A 20,216-nucleotide genomic window follows, 5' to 3' on the forward strand; every position below is an offset into this window, starting at 1 on the left:
TTGCAGATTCAGTCTTCCCAGCCTGGTGCAGGGCTACAATTTTGTTTCTGGTGTCCTTTGACAGCTCTTTGGTCTTCACCATAGTGGAGTTTGGAGTCAGACTGTTTGAGGGTGTGCACAGGTGTCTTTTTATACTGATAACAAGTTTAAACAGGTGCCATTACTACAGGTAATGAGTGGAGGAAAGAGGAGACTCTTAAAGAAGAAGTTACAGGTCTGTGAGAGCCAGAAATCTTGATTGTTTGTTTCTGACCAAATACTTATTTTCCACCATAATATGCAAAAAAAATGATAAAAAAACAGACAATGTGATTTTCTGGATTTTTTTTCTCAGTTTGTCTCCCATAGTTGAGGTCTACCTATGATGTAAATTACAGACGCCTCTCATCTTTTTAAGTGGTGGAACTTGCACTATTGTTGACTGACTAAATACTTTTTTGCCCCACTGTATCTATCTATCCATTATCTATCTATTATATATCTATCTATCCATTATCTATCTATCTATCTATCTATCTATCTATCCATTATCTATCTATTATATATCTATCTATCCATTATCTATCTATTATATATCTATCTATCCATTATCTATCTATTATCTATCTTTCTATCTATCTATCTATCTATCTATCTATCTATCTATCTATCTATCTATCTATCCATTATCTATCTATCTATCTATCTATTATCTATCTATCTATCTATCTATCTATCCATTATCTATCTATCTATCTATCATCTATCTATCTATTATCTATCTACCGGTATCTATTATCTATCTATCTATCTATCTATCTATCTATCTATCTATCTATCTATCTATCTATCTATCTATCTATTATCTATTTATCTATCTATTATCTATCTATCTATCTATCCATTATCTATCTATTATATATCTATCTATCCATTATCTATCTATCTATCTATCTATCATCTATCTATCTATCTATTATCTATCTCTCTATCTATCTATGTATCTATCTATCTATCTATCTATCTATCTATCTATCTACAGTGCGGCAAAAAAGTATTTAGTCAGTCAGCAATAGTGCAAGTTCCACCACTTAAAAAGATGAGAGGCGTCTGTAATTTACATCATAGGTAGACCTCAACTATGGGAGACAAACTGAGAAAAAAAAATCCAGAAAATCACATTGTCTGTTTTTTAAACATTTTATTTGCATATTATGGTGGAAAATAAGTATTTGGTCAGAAACAAAATTTCATCTCAATACTTTGTAATATATCCTTTGTTGGCAATGACAGAGGTCAAACGTTTTCTGTAAGTCTTCACAAGGTTGCCACACACTGTTGTTGGTATGTTGGCCCATTCCTCCATGCAGATCTCCTCTAGAGCAGTGATGTTTTTGGCTTTTCGCTTGGCAACACGGACTTTCAACTCCCTCCAAAGGTTTTCTATAGGGTTGAGATCTGGAGACTGGCTAGGCCACTCCAGGACCTTGAAATGCTTCTTACGAAGCCACTCCTTCGTTGCCCTGGCGGTGTGCTTTGGATCATTGTCATGTTGAAAGACCCAGCCACGTTTCATCTTCAATGTCCTTGCTGATGGAAGGAAGTTTGCAGTCAAAATCTCACGATACATGGCCCCATTCATTCTTTCATGTACCTGGATCAGTCGTCCTGGCCCCTTTGCAGAGAAACAGCCCCAAAGCATGATGTTTCCACCACCATGCTTTACAGTAGGTATGGTGTTTGATGGATGCAACTCAGTATTCTTTTTCCTCCAAACACGACAAGTTGTGTTTCTACCAAACAGTTCCAGTTTGGTTTCATCAGACCATAGGACATTCTCCCAAAACTCCTCTGGATCATCCAAATGCTCTCAAGCAAACTTCAGATGGGCCCGGACATGTACTGGCTTAAGCAGTGGGACACGTCTGGCACTGCAGGATCTGAGTCCATGGTGGCGTAGTGTGTTACTTACGGTAGGCCTTGGTACATTGGTCCCAGCTCTCTGCAGTTCATTCACTAGGTCCCCCCGCGTGGTTCTGGGATTTTTGCTCACCGTTCTTGTGATCATTCTGACCCCACGGGGTGGGATTTTGCGTGGAGCCCCAGATCGAGGGAGATTATCAGTGGTCTTGTATGTCTTCCATTTTCTAATTATTGCTCCCACTGTTTTCTTCACTCCAAGCTGGTTGGCTATTGCAGATTCAGTCTTCCCAGCCTGGTGCAGGGCTACAATTTTGTTTCTGGTGTCCTTTGACAGCGCTTTGGTCTTCACCATAGTGGAGTTTGGAGTCAGACTGTTTGAGGGTGTGCACAGGGGTCTTTTTATACTGATAACAAGTTTAAACAGGTGCCATTACTACAGGTAATGAGTGGAGGAAAGAGGAGACTCTTAAAGAAGAAGTTACAGGTCTGTGAGAGCCAGAAATCTTGATTGTTTGTTTCTGACCAAATACTTATTTTCCACCATAATATGCAAAAAAAATGATAAAAAAACAGACAATGTGATTTTCTGGATTTTTTTTTCTCAGTTTGTCTCCGATAGTTGAGGTCTACCTATGATGTAAATTACAGACGCCTCTCATCTTTTTAAGTGGTGGAACTTGCACTATTGCTGACTGACTAAATACTTTTTTGCCCTACTGTATCTATCATCTATCTATCTATACACTGGTCAACAGCATTTTTGGTGCCAAAGATATTTCATCGAATTTAGGGTAACTTTGGGCTGCTGATTCTGAATATGCTATCAGTTTTGCCAGATTGGCTCAAGTTTTTGAGATTTTTGGTATCTTATTTATAGCACTTGTTGGTAAATGCGACGCATCATCTCATTAATTTCTTTGGATTAGTACTTGAACTGAGCAGTTCTCAATATAGTTTTGTGTTAATTAGTGTTCTAAAAGTTTGTTCATAGCTTGATTTTTGCACTAACTTTATGTTGTTGTCTGTTTTCCAGTGAAAAGCATGAACTCATCAAGAAGAAGTTGTCTTAACGATCCAGACTCATTCTGTTACATTTGTGGTGAATACACACTGCCAAAACATAGAAGAAACATAACAGACTTCGTAAAAAAAGTGTATTTTGCCTATTTTGGGCTTATGCTTGGGGACCAAGACAAGTTTTGGGCACCACACATAGTGTGCAAAGCATGTATCGAATTATTACGAAAATGGAGCAAAGGACAAAGAAAAAGCTTCAAATTTGGTGTTCCAATGGTGTGGAGAGAGCAAAAAAATCATCATGATGACTGTTATTTCTGTGCAGTGCAAGTGCAAGGATTCAATAAGCATAAGAAACGAAAATGGGAGTATCCTAACATGGAATCTGCAAGAAGGCCTGTCCCTCATTGTGAAGATGTGCCTGTACCTGTGGTTACCATGTTACCTGACCTTCCCCCACCTGATGATGATGAAGTGTGTATTCACCACAAATGTAACAGAATGAGTCTGGATCGTTAAGACAACTTCTTCTTGATGAGTTCATGCTTTTCACTGGAAAACAGACAACAACATAAAGTTAGTGCAAAAATCAAGCTATGAACAAACTTTTAGAACACTAATTAACACAAAACTATATTGAGAACTGCTCAGTTCAAGTACTAATCCAAAGAAATTAATGAGATGATGCGTCGCATTTACCAACAAGTGCTATAAATAAGATACCAAAAATCTCAAAAACTTGAGCCAATCTGGCAAAACTGATAGCATATTCAGAATCAGCACCCCAAAAATACCCCAAATTCATTAAAATATTTTGGACACCAGAAAAAAAAAATTTTTTTGTTGACCTGTGTATCTATCTATCTATCTATCTATCTATCTATCTATCTATCTATCTATCTATCTATCTATCATCTATCTATCTATTATCTATCTCTCTATCTTTCTATCTATCTATCTATCTATCTATCTATCTATCTATCTATCATCTATCTATCTATCTATCATCTATCTATCTATTATCTATCTCTCTATCTTTCTATCTATCTATCTATCTATCTATCTATCTATCTATCTATCTATCTATCTATCTATCTATCTATCATCTATCTATCTATCTATCTATCTATCTATTTTCTATTTATCTACATTAGTTTTGCCAAAGCAAGGGTGCTATAAGGAATAGGGTTAGGGACTATGGGGATGATGGGTAGAGACTGTATTTAATTTATGGTAGGACACAAATTTAATTTAAGAGACATAATAGATCCATGACTGATGTGCTGGATGCCACCAAGTCTTACGTCCTAGTGTTGGTTTGTTATGGGGTCACTCAGGTTTCATTTTTGGATTTAGTGCTTTTGAATAATGGCACTTCAGAACCGAACAGAATGGAAGATCTCATTATTCCTGGTCCATGGTTTGAACACGTCATTGAACATTGGGTGAATAAGAGATCTTGGCATTAAAGTGGTTTCCAGTTGGTTTGAGTTAGCAGCCGGCTGGCCAATCTGTTGGCTTATCAATCGGTGTGAGATCGTAAAGCATGATAGAAAACATAGGTGGGTAAAGCCCCCATTAGTCGTGCATACACAAAGTATTATTTTTCAAGACTTACTCAAAAATAGATTCATAAGTTGCATTATATCCGTTGAGTAATATGTCTATCTGTAGAACAAAAGAAGAAGAGCTTAGTGGGTGCTTTTGTACCAAATGCCCCCATTATGTGGTTCATCTAGCGGGTGACTTACCAGCTCGTTATATTGCTTCTCAAAATCTAGATATTCTGCAGTTGTGTTATTCTGTAGATTGTCGGAGTACAAATAATTGACCGTTAATACCACATCCAGCTTGGCTACATAAGTCGTTCCTAATGAGAAATAGAGAGACGTAATTATGGCTGGAGACGGAGATAAAATTAAAGGGCTGTCAATAGGCGCAGCACAGCCAATAGCATGGAACGACACAACCATTGGCACAGAATTAAAACAACTACTGGCATGGAGCTGTGCAACCATGGGCATAGAACAGTAAAATTATTGGCATGGGACCACACAACCTATTGTCATGGGATGAAATACACAAGAACTGCCGTGGAAAGGCACAATTGGCACAACTATTGGCATGGAGAAGGACATCATGGTCAGAAAAATAGAAGGAACAAGGCGAAGAGGAAGAGCAGCAACCCGATGGCTTGATACTATCAAGATAACAGTGGAAAAGACCCTGGTGGACCCGCCTAGGCTTCCACAACATCGATCTTAATACAGAGCGTTCATCCATCAAGTCACCATGGCACGATATCGATTTGAAGGCCATTAAATAATAATTGACAGTGAATTATGCAAAATATGGCATAGAATGACCCAACAACTGGGATTGGATGGTGCATCCTTTGGCATAAAAAGGCTCAACCATTGCCAGTGAATGAAATAGGGACTGCCATGAAAAGAAACAACTCTTGTCATGAATAGTGTTGAGCAATACCTTCCGATATCCGGAAATATTGGATCTGATTGGGTCGGACCAATAAACCAAAAATATCGGGTATCGCCGATTCCGATACCGGAAACCAATGCAAGTCAATGGGACACAAATATCAGAATGAAAATAAACCCTTTCTTTCCTTGTACATCCAGTTTGGAAGGGGGTAAGAGTGTGGGCAGTGCGTGTTCGGAGACTGTGCGTAACTGTGTGTGCGGGCGGGGTCTGTATGGGCCTCTTGGGGGGTCTGTGCGCGCCTGCCAGGGGTCTGTACGGGCCTCTCGGGGGTCTGTGCGGGCCAGCTGCGGCCTGTACGGGCCTCTCGGGGGTCTGTGAAGGCCTGATGGGGCCTCTCGGGGGTCTGTGAGGGCCTGATGGGGCCTGTACGGGCCTCTCGGGGGTCTGTGCAGGCCTGACGGGGCCTGTCCGGCCCTCGCTGGGGTCTGTGCGGGCCTGCCGGGGCCTGTATGGGTTTCTTGGGGGTCTGTGTTGGCTGCCGGGGGTCTGAGCGGGTGTGTGCAGGCATCGTCCGATGGGACTACAAGTCCCATCAGGCTATGCCTGCTACAATGACAGTGATTGACACACTAGCCAATGATGGGATAGTAGTAGTCCCATCCCATCATCTGGCTAATGTGTTGATAGCCACACATTAATGTGTTGATAGCCTGTCCGGCCCTCGCTGGGGTCTGTGCGGGCCTGCCGGGGCCTGTATGGGTTTCTTGGGGGTCTGTGTTGGCTGCCGGGGGTCTGAGCGGGTGTGTGCAGGCATCGTCCGATGGGACTACAAGTCCCATCAGGCTATGCCTGCTACAATGACAGTGATTGACACACTAGCCAATGATGGGATAGTAGTAGTCCCATCCCATCATCTGGCTAATGTGTTGATAGCCACACGTTTCATCCATTTCTTGCCAGATCCATCAAAAAAGCCGCCGGACGGAAAACACATACAGAGGAACGGTTTTTCTGTTCGGCGAAAACATGCACAGCGATGCATCCAGCGAAAAACGTATGAAACGTGAGGCCATCAGGCGCAATCCAGCGCTAATACAACTCTATGAGAAAAAACGGATCCAGCTGAAAAAAACCGGATCATTTTTTTTAAAAAGCTCGCCGGATTGTGCCTGATGTGTGAAATTAGCCAGATAGATATATGGATAGAAACATCTTTGTATCTATACTGTAAATATATCTATAGATATATATATCCGTAGATAGGCCGATGTTGATAAATGAACATAAAGAAAAAAACGGAAAAAAAAACTTCATGGGCTCCCTCGCAATTTTCTGTGCTAGAGGGGGAAAGCCGACAGCCGGGGACCAATATTTGTAGCCTGGGAAGGGGTTAATACCCATGGCCCATCCCAGTATATGAATATCAGCCCTCAGCTGTCTGTGTAGCCTTTACTGGCTATTAAAATAGGGGGACCCCCCCAAAAAATGACATGGAGTCCCCCTATATTTTATAGCCAGAAAGGCCATGCAGACAGCTGCGGGCTGATATTCATAGCCTAGAGAGGGGCCATGGATATTGGCCCCCCCCGGCTACAAATACCCATCCGCAGCCACCCCAGAAATGACACATCTGTAAGATGCGCCAATTCCGGCACTTAGCCCCTCTTCCCACTCCCGTGTAGCCATGGGATATGGGGCAATAAGGGGTTAATGTCACCTTGCTATTGTAAGGTGACATTAAGCCGGGTTAATAATGGAGAGGCGTCAATAAGACACTTATCCGTTATTAATCCTAGAGTAGTGAAAGAATTAAAAATAAAATAAAGACACAGCCAGAAATAAGAATTTTATTATTCTTAATTTCACCATACTTACCATACTTCAGCGCCTGCAAAAAACGTAAAATAATAAACTGTATACTACCTGTCCGCCGTAGTCCAATTAATAACGAGTGTCCCACGATGATCTCCCCTATAGAACAGTGACATCGGGTGATGTCACTGCTCTATAGGACCCTCAGTGACACACTGACAGGAGACAATGGCTCCTGCCGTGCATCACTGAGAGGTTACTATAGTTCAATGGTCTCACTTTATGGCAAAAGCTGCATGGGAACTTTCTCACACAGCAATGCCAAAAGTGAGACTAGGGACTATTTTTTTACAGGGGCGGAGGAATACAGTGCGGAAGGATACCTTCCTCCCATCATTGTATTCCTGGAGCCCCTACAAAGCGGTCGCATCAGCTGATGCTGCTGTTCTCCACGGGAGATCGTCGTGGGACACTCGTGGATTTCTGCGGATCAGGGAGTATATTGTTTGTTTGTTATTTTAATATTTTTTACAGATAACACTGGCTTCGGGGAACAAAGTGACAAGTGATGGTGAGTATGTACTCTAGGTTATATGTACTGTATGTCTATATGTATGTAATGTATGTAACGTATGAATGTATTGTATGTAGTATGTATGCTGGATTTATGTAGTATGTATGTATGTATGTAGTATGTATGTATGTAGTTTGTATGTAGTATGTTGTATGTATGTGTTATGTATGTTGTATGGATGTAGTATGTATGTATGTAGTATGTATGTAGTATGTTGTGTGTAGTATGTATGTTGTATGTATGTTGTATGGGCAGCATGGTGGCGCAGTGGTTAGCACAGCAGCCTTGCAGCGCTGGAGTCCTGGGTTCAAACCCTACCAAGGACAACATCTGCAAAGAGTTTGTATGATGTTTGCATGTGTTTCCTCCGGTTTCATTCCAAAGACATACTGATAGGGAATTTAGATTGTGAGCCCCATCAGGGACAGCGATGATAATCTGTGTAAAGCGCTGCGGAATATGTTAGCGCTATATAAAGATTATTATTATTATGTACAGTATGTTGTATGTATGTTTGTGCTTTTTTTTTTACATTCAACACATTAGCCGGATGATGGGACTAATACCCTCGAGAGGCCCGTACAGACCCCCGGCAGCATGCACAGACCTCCGAGAGGCCCGTACAGACCCCCGGCAGGCCCGCACAGACCCCCGAGAGGCCCGTACAGACCCCCGGCAGCACGCACAGACCCCCGAGAGGCCCATATAGATCCCCGGCAGGCCCGCACAGACCCCCGAGAGGCCTGTACAGACCCCCGGCAGCACGCACAGACTCCCTAGAGGCCCGTACAGACCCCCAGCAGGCCCGCACGGACCCCTGAGAGGCCCGCACAGACACCGCCCACACACACAAACACGCAGTCTCCGCCACGCACTGCCCACCACCAACATAATTTCAGCAGCCAATCACAGCCATGCCATTAGTTAACATGGCTAACATGCCTAACAGGATGTGCCCACACTTCTTAGGATCTTCATTGGCTGAATAGGATAAAACTGGCTCATTGCATTAAGGGAACTTCCGATTCCGGTATTCGATATTGTAAAAGTATCGGAACTCAGTATCGGAACTCGGATACAGCGAATATCGGCCCATACCCGATATTTGCAGTATCGGAATGCTCAACACTAGTCATGAATTGACATAATTATGAGCGTGGAATAACATAAATATTGACATAGAGTGACTACCAGTGGTACTTATAAAATAGCACAAGAGAAATAAATAACCGTTGGCATGAAATAGCACAATTATTGGGATCAAATGACATAACTAATGCAATAGAAAGCTAAGACTCTTAGCATGCAATGATATAGTTATTAGCATGGAATATCATGACCATTGACATAGGTATCAGAACAATTGGCATGGAATGATAAAGCATTGGCATGGAATGGAACACCCACTACCATGGAAAATAACAATTACATGGTATCATGGAATTACATATCAGTTAGCATAGCCTTTGGGATTAAAGAACCATTAGTAGTGTTGAGCGATACCGTCCGATACTTGAAAGTATCGGTATCGGATAGTATCGGCCGATACCCGAAAAATATCGAATATCGCCGATACCGATATCCGATACCAATACAAGTCAATGGGACATCAAGTATCGGAAGGTATTCTCATGGTTCCCAGGGTCTGAAGGAGAGGAAACTCTCCTTCAGGCCCTGGGATCCATAGGGATGTGTAAAATAAAGAATTAAAATAAAAAATATTGATATGCTCACCTCTCCGGCGGCCCCTGGACATCACGCTGGTAACCGGGAGGCTTCTTTGTTTAAAATGCGCGCCTTTAGGACCTGCGAATGAGGTCCCGGCTTCTGATTGGTCGCGTGCCGCCCATGTGACCGGCACGCGACCAATCAGAAGCCGCGACGTCATTCGCAGGTCCTTAATTCCTAGAATTAGGAGTTTTTGTGAATGAGAATGACGTCGCGGCTTCTGATTGGTCGCGTGCCGGTCACATGGGCGGCACGCGACCAATCAGAAGCTGGGACGTCATTCGCAGGTCCTAAAGGCGCGCATTTTAAACAAAGAAGCCTCCCGGTTAGCAGCGTGATGTCCAGGGGCCGCCGGAGAGGTGAGCATATCAATATTTTTTATTTTAATTCTTTATTTTACACATCCCTATTGATCCGATACCGATACCCGATATCACAAAAGTATCGGATCTCGGTATCGGAATTCCGATACCGCAAGTATCGGCTGATACACGATACTTGCAGTATCGGAATGCTCAACACTAACCATTAGCCATGCAGGTGTTGTCCACTCTTCCTGTTCTAGTTAGTAGAACAGGTACATAACACCTGCTGACCGTGCACAAGACCTGGCAGATGACCGAGGGGTGCCATGTCAGTAGTGCCGCTCATCTCCTGATGCAGAAGTTATAGGCACTGGATAGCCCCATTAGATTTTACAGCCAACCATTATGGTCATTATGATACATTTTTTTACTTTCTCGTCCTTCACCTATTGTCATTAACATAGTTAGCAAAGCCGAAAAAAAGACATTTGTCCATCCAGTTCAGCCTATATTCCATCATAATAAATCCCCAGATCTACGTCCTTCTACAGAACCTAATAATTGTATGATACAATATTGTTCTGCTCCAGGAAGACATCCAGGCCTCTCTTGAACCCCTCGACTGAGTTCGCCATCACCACCTCCTCAGGCAAGCAATTCCAGATTCTCACCGCCCTAACAGTAAAGAATCCTCCTCTATGTTGGTGGAAAAACCTTCTCTCCTCCAGATGCAGAGAATGCCACCATGTGACCATCCCCTTCCTTGGTATAAACAGATCCTTGGAGAGATATTTGTATTGTCCCCTTATATACATGGTTATTAGATCGCCCCTCAGTCGTCTTTTTTCTAGACTAAATAATCCTAATTTTGCTAATCTCTGTGACTATTGTAGTTCCCCCATCCCCTTTATTAATTTTGTTGCCCTCCTTTGTACTCACTCTAGTTCCATTATATCCTTCCTGAGCACCGGTGCCCAAACCTGTTCACAGTGCTCCATTGATATTGATATTCTTTGGCACGGAGTGGCTTACCTATTTCAATCCTATCTTTAATGTTTTGACAATTAGTTCCTTCAGTATAGTTAGGACAAACACAACTATTCCCATTTGAGATCCCTCCGTTCTCACATTTCGCTGGAAGACAAAATAAGGCAAGATTAATTTTAACAAGAGAACCTGAGATACCCACCCCCCCAAAGAACAAGACATGGTGCACGATGTGAAAAAGATGGTGACATAAGTGACTTGTCTAACAGTTTTCGACTGCTCTAGCTAAAAGCGGTATGTAATATGGAAGTAGAAATTATGGTGAACGTAAACAAAATGTTTAACTGACCACCGAGAAAAGGAAGATTGGACAAGTCCACCAGGGGATCATCTGGAAAAGTCCAGGCCCATATAGAATAACTGACCCAAAATGTCTGGCAGAAGACAACCCTCTGATGGACCAAGTGTATGTACAGTCAATGTTCAAATGAAGCAATAGCTTGACGAAACCAAAAGTGAAAATTTTGAAACCAACTCCTTTTCACCCAATATGCCATCCACCGTCTGCTAAGTTTTAACATAAAATATTTGGTCAATACTTTATTATCATTTAGAGTAATGTTCTTCTGGTCTACACATTTCAGACTTCAGGTCACAAGGATACTGTCTATTATGGGAAATCATGGTTTATTGCCTGGTAAATCTGTCCAACTGGGATTCTTAAACCACAAAGCCCAGACCATGTTCCCCCCATGTTTTATGGCATCACTGATCATAGGAGTTCAACCACAAGAACCTGAATCCATACCAAGAATGAAAGTGCCATAGTCGCTTCTACTATTTTTCCTCTTTGCTGGAAGTGCAACCAAACATGATTCAATAATTGGGTCCATTCTGTGGTTTCTTCAATAAAAGAGGACATCTTCATTGTAGGGATCGATTTGGGTTCCGAAAGGTTGAACCCCAACATATAAATGAGGTCATCAGATAGAATTATGTCTATGATGGAAAATCATCTTTAAAGGGTTGTCCCATCTGGACAACCCATACTTCAAATTTATGTTTCCCATAATAGGATTCATGGACCAGTTGTTGATTACTTTTGCAGTGGCCACTGGTATTGCATGGCACCGATAAAGTAAAAGGAAAACTGTCAATTTTGTAATCGAAAGTTGTGTTCAAAGGAGTTGAAGTTTCTTCGTGGTGGCTATCTGCTTGGCTTAATTTTGAGGTCTACCTCTTTGTTGCCCGTAAGACCTAATGGGTCAAGGTTGTCCATATGGTACAAATGGAAAATTAATCCCTACTACATCTAGATCTCTAATTTTAGATCTTCCACTTCCAGTTCTACAAAAAAACAACAAAACTTGTTTTAAATATCCAAATAGATAGTGGGATCAACTGGGATATCAGTGTGTGTGTGACACAGCTCAACCTTCTATCTCATATCTTTACTCCGCCCGGCGTTCCAAGGTCAAAAAAAAGTCTCTGACGTCAAACAAGGACCTGATCACGTTGTGGACGTCCATGTTTATGACAGTAATGTAGATAACAGCGTGACCGTGGGACAGATATGGCTAAAGTTTAACCCGATAGACATTAGAGGGATGGGGGAGCACTTACACGGGGTCTTTGTTTTGCTTTTAGCCGTCACCGCTGTCATTTTAATTACTGCAAAACAAAAGAGGAGAAAAGTCAGGAAGACTCGATAATGCGCCCAAACTGTAGTATAAACATAAAGGCACAATAAAAGAAATGCAAATTAATAACAGGTAAAATTCCACTCAAATTCCAATCAAGCGAACATCGGTTGCCTAAAATGGACAAAGCTCCTTGAAAAATGCATGATAGCCTATAGTGTGCCGGACAGTAGTGAGTTAATCCCTTGATAAAAAGATTTTTTTTTATTTTTCCACTTTGCATTCCTAAGCTTAAAAAGTTTTTTTTTAAATTTTTGATAAATGCAACTATTTGAGGCTTTTCTTTGTTTTGCAAAACTAGTTGAACTCATGCAGGTGCTGCTGCCTTTTTTTTTACATATATTAATCTGATTATTTTATATATATATATATATATATATATATATATATATATATATATATATATATTATATATATTTTATAATATATTATAATATATAAATATTTTATAAACAATATATATATATATATATATATATTGTTTATAAAATATTTATATATTATAATATATTATAAAATATATATATTCTATAATATATTATAAAATTAGAATTATAAAATATAATATATTACCGTACATTATAATTTATATATTTAGCAAATATGTAGAAAACATATTTTTTTAGTTTTTTTATTATTATTATGGCATGCATCAATTATCATAAAAAAATGGTTATGGATTTCAGTGAACCATTAACGTTCTGCTTATATAATAAATTAAGTCTTTGGGACAGCAAAAAGAGTAAATTATATTAGAAACTGAGCAAGACTGCACTTATATATTAAAGTTATTTAACAAAAATAGTAAATAAGCCATATAATAAATAACAAGATCTGTCAACAGCAGCTTGCTGATAGTTTCCATGTAACTAAGTTTTTCGGACACTATACAGAGTAAAATAGATCAGAAATTTAGCAAGACTGCACTTATATATTACAGTTATTCAACAAAAATAGTAAATAAACCACATAATAAATACCAAGATCTGTCAACAGCAGCTTGCTGATAGTTTTTATGTAACTATTTTTTTTATTAATAATACATAGATTAAAATAGATCAGAAATTGAAGAAGACTGTGGCTTTTTATTATAGCCTCTACTCCTGATCACACAGTCACATATTGAAGGCATGAGTGATCCTCAAGATGATTTATAAATCAGATAATACATTTTGCTTGTGAAAATCATACACGCATACATCATTAGTCAGTAAGTGATTACAGGAGTGAGGTTACTGATAATCCTCATGTTTTTTTTCAGAAATTAGGCAATGAAAGAACTAGACAAAAAAAATAAGTAACTAGATCTGTCAACAGCAGCTTGACAATAGTTCCTATATAACCATTTTTTTGGATACTATCCAGCGTAAAATACATAATCAATCCAGCAAAATTGAGCCTAAATATTACAATTTTTCACAGAAAACACTAAATAAACTAAAAAGTAAGTAATCAGATAAGTCAACAGCAGCATGATGATAAGTTCTATATAGCTTTTTTTTTGGCCACATATACCGAGTATAATATATAAGCAATCAAGCAACACTGAGCTTATATATTACATTATTTTCAATGAAATTACTAAATAGACAAAAATTTAAGCAACCAGATCTGTCAACAGCAGCTTGATGATAGCTTCCATGTAGCTAAATTTTCATACACTATCTAGAGGAAAATAGTTCAGGAATATAACAGCATTGAGCCTATAAAATATAATTTTTCAATCAAAGCACTAAATAAACCAAAAAATAAGTAATCAGATCTATCAACAGCAGCTTGATGATAATTTCTATGCAGCTTTTTTTGGACGCTATGCAGAGTAAAATAGATAATCAATTCAGCAAAAATTAGCCTATATATTGCAATTTGTCAATGAAATCAATAAAGAAACCAATAAATAAGTAATCAGATCGATCAACAGCAGCTTGAAAATTTCCATGTGGTTAATTGTTTTGGACAACATGCATAGCAAAATAGATCAGTAATTGAGCAAAATTCAGCCTATATATTACCATTTGTCAATGCAATCACTAAATAAATAGATCAGTCAACAGCAGATTGATGATAACTTCTATGTTGTTATTTTTGGACACTATGCAGAGTAAAATAGATCATCGATTGAGCAAAAGTGAGCCAATATATTACAATTTTTCAATGATAGCACTAAATATGCAAAAAAAATAAAATAATCAGATCCATTAACAGCAGCTTGGTGACAGTTTCCCTGTAGCTAATTTTTTTCTATTCAATAAGCAGTGGAAAATAGATCAGAAATCGAGCAAGACTGCGATGTTTTATTACAGCCGCCGCTTCCTGATCATACAGGTACATATGACCCCCCTATGATTCTGATATGACGTTCATGGATCTGTCAACAGCAGCTTGATGATAGTTTCCAAGTAAAGTAATACTTTTTTTTTCTATTCAATAAGCAGTGGAAAATAGATCAGAAATCGAGCAAGACTGCGATGGTTTATTACAGCCGCCGCTTCCTGATCATACAGATACATATGACCCCCCTATAATTCTGATATGACGTTCATGGATCTGTCAACAGCAGCTTGATGATAGTTTCCAAGTAAAGTAATACTTTTTTTTGTACACTAGCATAGTAAATATAACAAAGATTGCAAAAAAGGAGGTCATTGATATCTTTAAAAGACTTATGTAAAGGCGTAGTATATGATCCACGAACCATTACAGCCACCTTGCGTACCCCTCGTATGTCTCACAGCTGAGTGTTTGCTTCCATTGCCGCTAGTCTGGGATCCAGATACGACTGTATGCATTTTGTAGATCGCACTCACCTAATAGTAGGACCAGGAACCTGATGGTGGTGGAGGAGAGCGCAGGACTCATGTCTTCGGTGGCTTCCTAGCACGGTTCCGCAGAGAATGTCACTGCTTCCAGTAAGAGGCTGTGATCTTTTGATCGACTTTACAGCTCCGGGAAATGATTAAGCTTCTTATCAGTGGAGAAATGCGTAAAGCCGAGCCATGGATGTCTCCATTTATTGCTTCTTCTTCCAATCTTCATATTTACTTTGAGGTCAAGATCCACGGTGAGATTTCTTCTCTTGTCCTGGGTTCAAATCCCACCAGTGCGTATTACCGTAAAGTGATATATGCTCTTAGCCAGCCTATATCTAAGGACTACGGGAATTATCGATATATCAGGAGTGCCAAATGGCAATTTTCTTTATTTTTTGGAAGGGGGTGAAGAAAAGCCTAGATATTATTGGCCAGCAAACCACATTGCCTTGGGTAAGGTATTGTGATAAAGGGCGAGAGCGGGGGTGAAGGCAGTGATTGTAGTGCCACACAAGTGAAGGTGAGCCAAAAAAAGGTTCCTTCATCTCGTGATAAGACCAATATGATAAATGGCATGTGATAGTCTCGGGGCCCTGCCCATCATATTTCATAGTTTTAAAGGGAACCTGGAATCTTGGAAAATGCAATTTACTTGCACACATAAGGCAAATGTACAAGTTAATAGCATTATAATGGTTCCCGGACTCCACACTGTCAGTATGGTTACAGGGAGAATATGAACTCATTGTATCCAGGGGCCACCGGCTTTCAGTCATGGACAGGTGGGTTACAGTCACTGCACCGCTCACTATACTGTGCAGATCGAGCTGTCAATCAAAGTAGAAGAACGTGCTCAGAATACAATGAATAGTGCTGAGGCTGTTGACTGTAGCTGCTCTTTGCACCACTCCTATGACTGAAAGCCGGTGGCCCAGTGGTGAGGGGCCTGACTGTAGGAACTCTATGCACCACCCTAAATACTGAAAGCTAGTGCCATGGGGGGGTAACTGCAGCCACTCTGTGCATCACCCCATGACTTAAAGCCGGTAGCCCAGTGCTATTGGCAATGACTATATCTGTTTTGTGCACCACCCCATGACTTAAAGCTGGCGGCCCTGTGCTATTGGCAATGACTATAGCCGCTCTGTTCACCACCCCATGACTTAAAGCTGGCGGCCCTGTGCTATTGGCAGTGACTATAGCTGCTCTATGCACCACCCCATGACTTAAAGCTGGCGGCCCTGTGCTATTGGCAATGACTATAGCCGCTCTGTGCACCAGCCCATGACTTAAAGCTGGCGGCCCTGTGCTATTGGCAGTGACTATAGCCGCTCTGTGCACCACCCCATGACTTAAAGCTGGCGGCCCTGTGCTATTGGCAGTGACTATATCTGCTTTAGTAGTGACTATAGCTGCTCTGTGCACCACCCCATAACTTAAAGCTGGCGGCCCTGTGCTATTGGCAATGACTATTTCTGCTTTGTGCACCACCCCATGACTAAAAGCTGGCGGCCCTGTGCTATTTGCAATGACTATAGCTGCTCTGTGCACCACCCATGACTTAAAGCTGGTGGCCCTGTGCTATTGGTAGTGACTATTGCTGCTCTGTGCACCACCCCATAGCTTAAAGCTGGTGGCCCTGTGATATTGGTAGTGACTATATCTGCTTTGTGCACCACCCCATGACTTAAAGCTGGTGGTCCTGTGCTATTGGTAGTGACTATAGCTGCTCTGTGCACCACCCCATAGCTTAAAGCTGGTGGCCCTGTGCTATTGGCAATGACTGTATCTGCTTTGTGCACCACCCCATGACTTAAAGCTGGCGGCCCTGTGCTATTGGCAATGGCTCTGTGCACCACATAACTTAAAGGTGGCGGCCCTGTGCTATTGGCAATGACTATAGCCGCTCTGTGCACCACCCCATAACTTAAAGCTGGTGGCCCTGTGCTATTGGCAGTGACTATAGCTGCTCTGTGCACCACCCTCATTACTGAAAGCCGGTAGATGTGTGCCATGGGTGTTGACTTCAGCTGCTCTGTGCACCACCCCCATGACTTAAAGCCGGTGTTATTGGCAGTGACTGCAGCCGCTCTGTGCACCATCCTCATGAATGAAAGTTGGCATTTCCACAGTGGAATAAAGTTAATTCTTTCTCCATAGTTGCACTTTCAGGAATGCAGCCGGGCGGCATTGGAACATACTTAACTTTTAAATTAACTCAATATTTGAAGGAAAATAATGTTTTGTAAGGTGACAGGTTCTCTTTAAGGATATAATGAGATGTTTATAGACTGGAGGCTGTTGTTTAACACATGGTCTGTATGTTGGGAGGGAGACGGCCTTCTGGGTGTTTGGTTCCAGACTGAGCCTGAATACTGAACATTACTCCAGCCTGTGTGCCCACAGACCGGGCGGAGCCGAGCCCTGCTGTGGACATTGTGACTTTGTTTTGCCTGATCTAAAGGCTGTTTGCTTTCTGTTTTTGCTTCTGGGGTTTATGAAGCAATAAACCCCCATGAACTTTTAAAAGAACAAGTCTCCTGTTTTCCTCCCATCTCACCCAAGTGAGTACAACCCCTACACTAATGATAGTAATCCAGTAATGGTTACTGAGTAATAGTGATCTAATGATAGTAATCCAGTAATGGTTACTGAGTAATAGTGATCTAGTGATAGTAATCTAGTAATGTTAATGAGCAATAGTGATCTAGCAATAGTTGCAAAATATTGGCGATCTAGTCATAGTGATCTACTATTAGTTACTGAGTAACAGTGATCTAGTAATAGTCACCGAGTAATGGTGATCTAGTCATAATAATCTAGTAATAGTTACTCAGTAATGGTGATCTAGTGATAGTCATTGAGTAATAGGGATCTAGTCATTGCAATCTAGCAATAGTTACTGAGTAATGGTAATCTAGCCATAGTGATCTAGTGATGCTGAGTATTGGTGATCTAGCCATAGTGATCTATTAATACTGAGTAATAATGATAATAGTTACTTAGTAATATTGATCTAGTAATATCCACTGAGTAATAGGGATCTAGCCATAGTAATCTAATAATACTTACTGAGCAATGGTGATCTCACCATAGTGATCTAGTGATACTGAGTAGTAGTGATCCAGCAATAGTGATCTATTAATACTGAGTCATAGTGATCTAGTCATAGTGATCTAGTTATTGCTAGTTATGGTGATCTAGTAATAGTCACTGAGCAATAGGGATCTAGTCATAGTGATCTACTAATAGTGAGTAAAGCCATGTTCACACTTTCAGTATTTGGTCAGTATTTTACATCAGTATTTTTAAGCCAAGCCAGGATTGGGTGATACATGCAGAAGTGGTGACGTGTTTATTTCTTCTGATTGTTCCACTCCTGGTTTGGGCTTATAAATACTGATGTAAAATACTGACCAAATAATACAGGTGTGAACATGGCCTAATGGTGATCTAGTCATAGTGATCTAGCAATAGTTTTTGAGTATTAGTGATCCAGTAATAGTCGTTTAGTAATATTTACTGTAAATAATCGCATTGGTTACAGGCCGCATTTACATTGACGTCTTATCTTTATGGGATATTGAACATGGAAGATAATACTACAATATGTTGTATGACTCAAAGGCTGACAGGAGGGAGGAGGAGAAAAAGTAATTTACAATCACATCATTGTTTGATCTCTCTGAAGTGTTTTGGAGACTATGACATTTTCTGGGACATCTTTGACGTCAGTAGTGTCAGCAGGTTAAATAATGATTGATTTTAACGTAGTTCAAGATAGGTATAAATCCAAGACATAGTTCAAATCATACAAACGTTTCGGTCAAACAATAGAGACCTTCATCAGTGTACCGACTGCAATCAGTAATGGTGTGTTCGGGATGTATAAGGGTATTGTGGCCCAAAAAATGTCTTGTAACTAGGGCTTGTAGGTGGAGGAGAAGGCGAATAATACATCCGAATGTATATCATGGAACGTTGCAGTGTCATATGCACTTGGGTATCTCCTGGGATGTGGTATCCACCACTGGACTACTCCTCCACCTACAAGCCCTAGTTCCAAGACATTTTTTGGGCCACAATAACCTTTTACATCCCGAACACTCCACTACTGATTGCAGTCTTTACACTGATAATGGTCGTTATTGTTTGACCCAAACATCATTTGTACTATTTCTTGGATTGATACCTATCTTGGACTACATTAAAATCATTCATTATTCATCTGTAGTGTGCCAAGTTTCATTGAGCTAAGTATAAAGGTCTGCTTGAGCACCTATAACGGTTGTGCCACGTTACATATCTACAGTACTGTCAGCAGGCTCCGGAGTTAGTTACAACACTTGGTCGTAGTCAGAACCCCAGTTTATGTCTTCATTACTATGTACAGTACACTGCATAAAAAATATATGGAGATGAACCATCGTTATTATGGTTGTCCAATCCCCATATAATTCGCATTTTGCCATAAATGACTTGGTGTTCATTGTCTTACTTTTCATTTTCAGATATTTCCTTTGAAAGGGGGCTATCAGAAGGTTCACAAACAGTATTAGAACATAGGTAATATGAAATCCCGACGTATCATGAATTCACCTTATAACAGACAATCCCATAATGGATACTGTCCCTTCAATATGTTCCCTAAAATACATGAAGAAGGCAACCCAGGGAGAACAATCAGTTACAGTATTTGGACTTCAATTTAAAACATTGGGAGAAACGCTTCTAAAAGGCAAGTAATAATTAGAAGAAGGACTTGAAGTGTTGATCGGCGCTAGAGACAATCATCTGGTGACTGATGGATTTATGAGCCTAATGAAGGCCAAGTAAATAATCTTCAGAAATCTTCAGAATTTCCTATTTAATCAGATCACAAGGAATTTCTGGATCTGGAGTCATCCATTGGAGTTCATGGAATAATCGTTAGTGGCAA

At 40.4% G+C, this 20,216-nt stretch overlaps 1 protein-coding gene across 1 annotated transcript in view; it reads right to left on the reverse strand.

Moving 5' to 3' along the window:
- The window catches only part of LOC138677306 (mucin-3A-like), a 28,175-nt gene extending 12,758 nt beyond the window's left edge, over positions 1-15,417 (reverse strand). Inside the window, exons 1-5 of the mRNA XM_069767340.1 lie at positions 15,275-15,417; positions 12,391-12,438; positions 10,813-10,914; positions 4,671-4,789; positions 4,538-4,587 (exon numbers count right to left, since the gene is read on the reverse strand). Of these exons, the coding sequence (XP_069623441.1) occupies positions 4,538-4,587; positions 4,671-4,789; positions 10,813-10,914; positions 12,391-12,438; positions 15,275-15,326 (371 nt within the window). The 5' untranslated portion in view covers positions 15,327-15,417. The remainder of the gene's footprint in view (positions 1-4,537; positions 4,588-4,670; positions 4,790-10,812; positions 10,915-12,390; positions 12,439-15,274) is intronic.
- Between the last annotated feature and the right edge of the window lie 4,799 nt (positions 15,418-20,216).

Source organism: Ranitomeya imitator, chromosome 4, assembly GCF_032444005.1.
Source record: "Ranitomeya imitator isolate aRanImi1 chromosome 4, aRanImi1.pri, whole genome shotgun sequence".
Taxonomy (NCBI): domain Eukaryota; kingdom Metazoa; phylum Chordata; class Amphibia; order Anura; family Dendrobatidae; genus Ranitomeya; species Ranitomeya imitator.